Raw genomic sequence first — 6,928 nt, 5'->3', positions numbered from 1 at the left:
ATGTATGTATTTATAGGCAGGGTATATATGTTATAATTGGATTGCCTTATATTCTAACTTTTAATTTTTGTTTTGTTCCTAAATCCTAATCAATCACATGATTCTTAGCTTTAGCGAGGAAGAGTAGAAGTTCGACTCTTCTTTGACTTGGTTTTATAATCTTGGAAAGAACTGGTGCAAGAATGGATATATATGGACAGGTTCCAATTCAATGCACAAATTTTGTTGCATGATGTTAATAGTTCGTCACTTTAACGTCCTACTTTCAGAGGTCTTTTCTAGTAAGTGAAGGTGAGGTGGCGCCTGGGTCGAAATAAAATACAGTGATGAGATTTATTTTATTATTTTGATTGTGGATTATTTAAATTAGAGTACAATTATTGATAGAACCTTATAAAATTGAAAAAGGTTTGAATAGCGATGACAAGATAATATATTTTATTCTACATGAGGAAAGAATTTGAATAATGAGAATAAAGCTAAAAGCTAAAAGCAATAAAACTTAAATAAGAATCTGATAAAATAATTTTGAAATTCAGTGGAGAATGTTCGGATGTGCCCCGGCCCCCATATATAATATATTACATTAATTACGTAAGTGCTTGCATTTCCTTTTAGGTTTAATAGTATTTTTTGTCCTAAAAGTTTTTTGATGTTGCGAATTTTGTCCCTAATTTATAAAACATTACAGATATTTCCCCCACTTACAAAAATCGTAAAAAGTATTTGTAGCGAGATTTCTGTAAAATTGTAATAATCAACACAATTTTGTGGCAGTTTTTCTAAGTGGAGGGAAAATATTTAGCGATATTTTATAAATTGAACGACAAAATTAACGGGAGAAAATTGAAGATAAAATTCAAGATATTATGAAATTTTGGAAAAAAAATGTAATCATGCCTTCATTTTATTTTATATTCTTGTTTTTCCAATTTAAAAGATATATGGACATTTTTTTCTTTTTTTTATACCATGATGAAAATATCTAAAAAACATAGATCGAAATCTTGTGCAAACTATCTAAACGAATTCCACTGCGTGGTTAATCCTCTATTATAGTTTATCATTTTAATTTCCGTATTTTAATTTAACAAAGTCTTTTTTTTGTCGACAATTTAACAAGGTCTATTTTATACCATTCATTTATGTAACAACAAAAAATACCATTCATTTCATTTAACGGCGGTATTAATTATTTGATTAACTAGTTTTCTTATGAGTTTATTAGATTAACTAGGTAGATGCAGTTCAGAAACCCACAACCAGCTAACTCAAAAATGTATATCATTTTTTTATGAGCATGTCGTAGATCATATTTGACTTGGAGTGTCAATGATTTGATTTGACATTAATATTATTCAAATTGATCTTGTGTAGATGATTTGACCTGAATTGTATATTATGATTCAATTCGATTTTTTTCCAGAATAGTTTCATTTTCTTTTTAAAATATAAATTTATAATTAAATGTATATGATTAAGATTAAGATATAGCTTAAGAAATGTCATTTATCTTGTGTTACAGCATTTAATACTAAAATTAGTTGATCCGTCCAAACAAATATTAAAATTAGTTGCTTTTCATTTCATAGAAGTTTGTCTAATTTATCTTAAGTAAAAATGAAGTTAAATAACATTATCTTAAATAATCAATTAGATTTAGAAAATTGTCTTATTTTAAAATTTTATCATTAATGTTATAATTATCACATTTAAGATATCATTTTTAATTTATCTTTCATATTATTTATGCATAAAATAAAATAAAAAAATTATGCTAAAATTATAAAATATTAATGCCTTAATAATTATTTTTTAAATTCACTTTAGGTAAAGAGTTATTATAAGAAAAACTTTAGGGAAATAATTTTAATTTATTTTACAACTTCTAAGTATAATACCTTAAATATTTTCCAGCATTAAAAATTATGATTTTTAATTAAAAGTTACAGATTAAACTCATAAAATTAAAATTACAGCCATATATATTTTTCTTAAGGTGAATAAAGAATATAATGATTAAAAAAATAATTATTAAGATTTTAATATTTTATAATTTATTACATATGTATTTATGTATTTTAGTATAATTTTAATTAACTATAAAAAAAATAGCAATTATAATTTTATACATAAATAATATGGAAAAAAATTAAAAATTAAATATTAAATGTGATAGTCATAATATTAATGATTGAATTAATTCAAAATAAAACAATTGTTTAAATTGTATTGATTATTGAATATGAGACTATTTAATCTCATTTTTACTTGGAATCAATTAGTAAATCCAATTATTTCCGTAAAAAAATGGTAAAATTATTGGCTCATGTAAACAATTTATTTTATATATATAATCCTTAAACTATAGAATCTACTATATATGATCCACTTATATTTTACTTTTATATATAACTAAACCCATCTCAAATCTTATAATATAAAGGAAATTGCTGTTTGATAAGAATCATGGGCATGAAAAGCATGTATCCCGCGATTTCAGTCAAATTATTGGCATTACTTTTTTTTTCTTAATTCACAAATAACCAAATGCAAGCGTATTTATGCAAATTCTACCATACTTCTTACGAAATCACAGTACTTATATTATAAATTTGAAATTTTTATTTTAAGACTGAAAAAAAAACTTTACCATTTTTATGACATGTATTTTGTAAACTTTTAAATCAAATATTTTTTTTTCTATACCATTAAACATGTGGATTGATTGACGTGAAATTTTTTTTTTTCGAATTAGAAGTCTCAAATTCAAGTTAAATATTCTTGATGAAGAGTTCTGTTAAACAAAAACAAAATATAACTGATAATCTAATTTTAAAAGATATTTAACTTTAATTATTTTAATTAATATTTAAATTTATTCAATGGACATTAATTATAATAAAATGTTTATCAATCATTATCAAAATAATAAAATTAAAACAGAGGAATGCAAGTACTTTTGTATTTTAATTTATAGTATTTTATTATAAATAGAATAATTTTAGTCAAATATTTTTAAAATTTATAAATTTTCACAATTCATATCTATTACATTTTTTTACAATAGTTATACTAAGGTTCAAACATATGATTTTATCCATTAATTATAATCATAGTATTCTATCAAAGTAGATTTAATGTTGTAAGTCACAAACCTATAACATTTTCAATATATTTATGGGTGAACGGTTTGTGACTTTAGGTTGGGTGGTGTCGACCTATAGTTGTAGGATGGCCTTAGCCAATCTTCTACTTTGCTTGCCCCCTCTTTTGCCTCAAAAAAATATAGAAAAATGCAATAGACTCATGATTGTTAATGCAATTTGTACTAGTATATAATTTTTTAGATTCATTTTTTTAAAAAAAAAATCTAGATTCATGATCAGTAAGTTATATGCGTAGTTACCAAAATCGCATTCTACTCATGGAGAGACAAATATCTAGAGGAGTAATCAAGAAAACAAATACTCATGTTCGAGCCTTCCCTTGTTACAAATCAAAAGGATAAATTATTTATTTTTTTCTTTTAGCTTAACCCTATGATTGCAACAACTTTTCTTTTTAGTCACTATAATTTAAAATATCTCCTTTTGGTTTGTATAATTATAATCTTTTATTCTTTTAGTCCTCGTTGTAACATGACTTATTTAATTCGTGTTCATCTCAAATAACGCTAAACAACTTTAAAGAACAAGAACTAAAATAGTTAAAAAAAATTGTAACTATTATAAGGATCAAAATAAAATTATTTAAATAATAAAACCTAAAAACAAATGTTGTTGCAATTATTCTGACCAAATGAATATAGTTAAACCTAAGAAAGCGTTTTGTCATTAAATTAATGACTACCATCCTACTCAACAGAAATTAATCCAAGTCCAATATAACTTTTATAAAGCAAAGACCTCAAAAGTAAAATTATTTCTCTTTACAAGGAAAATATATATTAGAAAAGGTTTCTGTTGAATAAATTAAAGCATACAAGTAATGTTCATCGAATTGCCAGGAAAAGAGCTATTAGACAAGACTTGCTGCATATTATGCATATATAAATTAATTAACTGGTACCAAAAAGCCTACATTTATCCCGCTAAACATAATATATAAAAGGATATATATACCCCAAGATAAAATACAGTAGCTGAGGCAATCCACTGATACAGGAAATATATGTGCTAACGTAGCTGATTCAATCCACTAGACTACCACTCAATTTAGTAAAAGGATCGATTGATACCAAAAGTAAAATTAAGTTATTGTAACTTGATACTTAATTGTACTCATTGCATACAATCAGAAATTAAAGAAGAGAAAAAGAAACTTTATCCTAATAATGACATCATATGGAAAGATTAGAGGACTTGCTAATGACGATCGCATTTTTAGAAGGAGATAATATCTAATATCAATATGCTAAATGAAAATAAAAATACATAAAACTAAACAATATTTCACAGAGTATGAAGACCAACTAGTAGAACTAAAACGTATAAAAAAAACTAGAACTAAGGTCATTGATTTGTGTGGTTTGTATCTGTTTGATACATATATGATTGTTATATAGAAATAATATATTATCTTCAAAAATGAGATTCTAACATTGAATACTTATTTAATTTTATTGGAGTATAAATATGAGGTGAAGTCTCACATAATATAAGAATGGAAAGATTGAACACCATATAAATAAAAGAAAGACGTATAAACCCCAGCCGTAAGGTTGAGTTAAAATGTAATGTCAAGTTCACTTACGTGGTTGTTTATAATTCATTGATGTAAATCTCTTTGATGTTTACCCCCCTCAATTGTACAACAATTGGTATCAGAGTTGATTGTTCGACTTGGTAACCAACTCAGATGGGTAAGATGGCGATGACAAATCCATGGACATAGAGATCCCTTGTATTGAAAGTCTTCCTGACAGATGAGTCCATGCATGGAGGCTAGACAATGAGTCCTGCAAGTGTTACATCAGTACAAGTATTTAGAGCATGTGGACTCTAATGATCACCATGAAAAATACTCGTGTATGAAAATAACTTAACCTCACACTTGATGGAGAGATTATTGAAGTATAAGTAGGAGGTGAAGTCTCACATCATGTAGAAATGAGAAGGTTAAATATCATATAAGTTAAGAAAAAACTCATAAACCTAAGTTTTAAGGTTTTGGGTTAAATTGTGATATCAAATGTGTTGTTTTTAGATTATGGAATAATTTCTCGTATATAAGAAGGGGTTGTAATATGAAATATTTGGAGTACACTTAGGATAAAAAGTAATACTAGCTTTGTAATATGATAAAAACAAAATTATCCAATATTAGTAGAAATTTAAAACTGAAAAATTCTAACTTAATATCTATTATATATTATAGATTATAAGGGAACAACTAGGAGCTAGAAAAATAGGAAAAGCAATGTAATGAAGCTACCAACCTTAAGATAGCCAACTGTTTTCTCAGGTTACAGCATCTCGTTATTTTCCATCATCTGCCAAAAATCTCCAATTTGCAGATAGCCTTAAAAGTAAATAAGTTCAGTGTGTGGGAAAGCATAATTAAATAACCAATTTTAATTACTCAAGTCAAACATTTTAATGCTATGTAATAAAGGTATTTAATTAAAAGGTTACCAAGAACATTGATAGACAAAATTCAGGGGAATGCTATGGACGAAGCTTTCAAAAGGGATAGTTGAACCTCAGCATAATGCAGTTCAACAATTAATACCATGTAAGAACATACAATGTTTCACCATCAGGTAACAATCATCATGCAAAAAATTTTAGTAGTTACTCTCTTTGTCAGTAAAAGACTTTTTCAACCGAATCACACCAATAAAAAAATAGTTATCGTATTAAATTTGATAATTATTTATATTATAATTTTAAAATTACTATTTTATTCTCTTTTTATTCACTTATTTCTCATAATGATAATTAAGTAAGTGTATATAAAAAAATTAATGTATTTAGAAATTAGAAAATAATATTATAAAAAAATTTTAAAAATATTTTTATAAGTAGAAAAAGAAGTAGAGGGAGTATAAAACTAAACACGTTAACTAAAGTTAACATAACTCATGAATTTCATAAATTAGAAACATCTGAACTTGAATTGTGAGATTTCAGGTATTCATATATTAAATCCCACTTCATTAACTATTGGAAAGACAAATTTTCCAAATACCCAGACATCTGAACTATCTACAACCAATTTTCCCAGGAAGGGACCACAATTTCAGGAAAATATCGGGGTCCATCCGAATAAAATATTTATAGGTTGCTATAAGATTTTGTTGCACGAGGTTTTAAAAGCATACAGATTAAGATTAATTCAATCAATGTCAAAGACAGTAAAAAAACGGGGGAGGGAGGATGAAGATTTTTGAAAATCAATTTGAACCCTAAAACACAAATTAAGATTTTAATACAAAAGGAGGAAAAAATGAGTTCCAATTAGTCTTCGTTCCTTCTTTTCACTTCGGACTCAAGAAGGTCTTCCAACACCTTGTTATCCAAACACTCAAACTCAATAACTTCCTTATGTGTTGGAGCAAAAGAACTTCCATTAGCCGTACTAGTAGGGTTTGATGATACAAAAGGGAGTTGAGAATAGCACTCATCTGGAAAATTAAGGATTGCAAGAACACCCCTCAATTCAATGGCTGCACGATCATAAGCTCTAGCAGCTTCTTCCGCCGTGTCAAATGTTCCTAACCATTGTCTTCCTGTAGGTTTCGTTGGGTCTCTGATCTCTGCTCCGAACTTACCCCATGGCCTCCTTCTCACGCCGCGGTATTTCACTTCTTCCCCTCTTTTCTCTTTGTCTTCATCCCCCTTATGTGCCTCCTCCATATGTTACCTCCTCTTTGCACCAAATAACTTTTGTTTCTTTAACTTTTAGCTTCTTTCTTAACACTCTT

General features: G+C 26.8%; 1 protein-coding gene across 1 annotated transcript; it reads right to left on the bottom strand.

The window, feature by feature from the left end:
• Nucleotides 1–4,598: 4,598 nt before the first annotated feature.
• On the bottom strand, nt 4,599–6,928 carry LOC100801981 (ethylene-responsive transcription factor ERF098). The gene is made up of 2 exons (XM_041005388.1): nt 5,441–6,928; nt 4,599–4,960 (listed from the first exon to the last, which is right to left on the bottom strand). Exon 1 carries the CDS (start codon nt 6,858–6,860, stop codon nt 6,462–6,464), a length of 399 nt encoding a protein of 132 aa, XP_040861322.1. The 5' UTR covers nt 6,861–6,928; the 3' UTR covers nt 4,599–4,960; nt 5,441–6,461.

Source organism: Glycine max, chromosome 9, assembly GCF_000004515.6.
Source record: "Glycine max cultivar Williams 82 chromosome 9, Glycine_max_v4.0, whole genome shotgun sequence".
NCBI classification, from domain to species: Eukaryota; Viridiplantae; Streptophyta; class Magnoliopsida; order Fabales; family Fabaceae; genus Glycine; species Glycine max.
Note: the sequence above shows the minus strand (reverse complement) of the source record. Positions and strands in the feature narration are given on the sequence as shown.

What these genes read in the sequence shown, in the direction of transcription:
- LOC100801981 (XM_041005388.1), bottom strand. Translation starts at nt 6,860, where the DNA reads ATGGAGGAGGCACATAAGGGGGATGAAGACAAAGAGAAAAGAGGGGAA.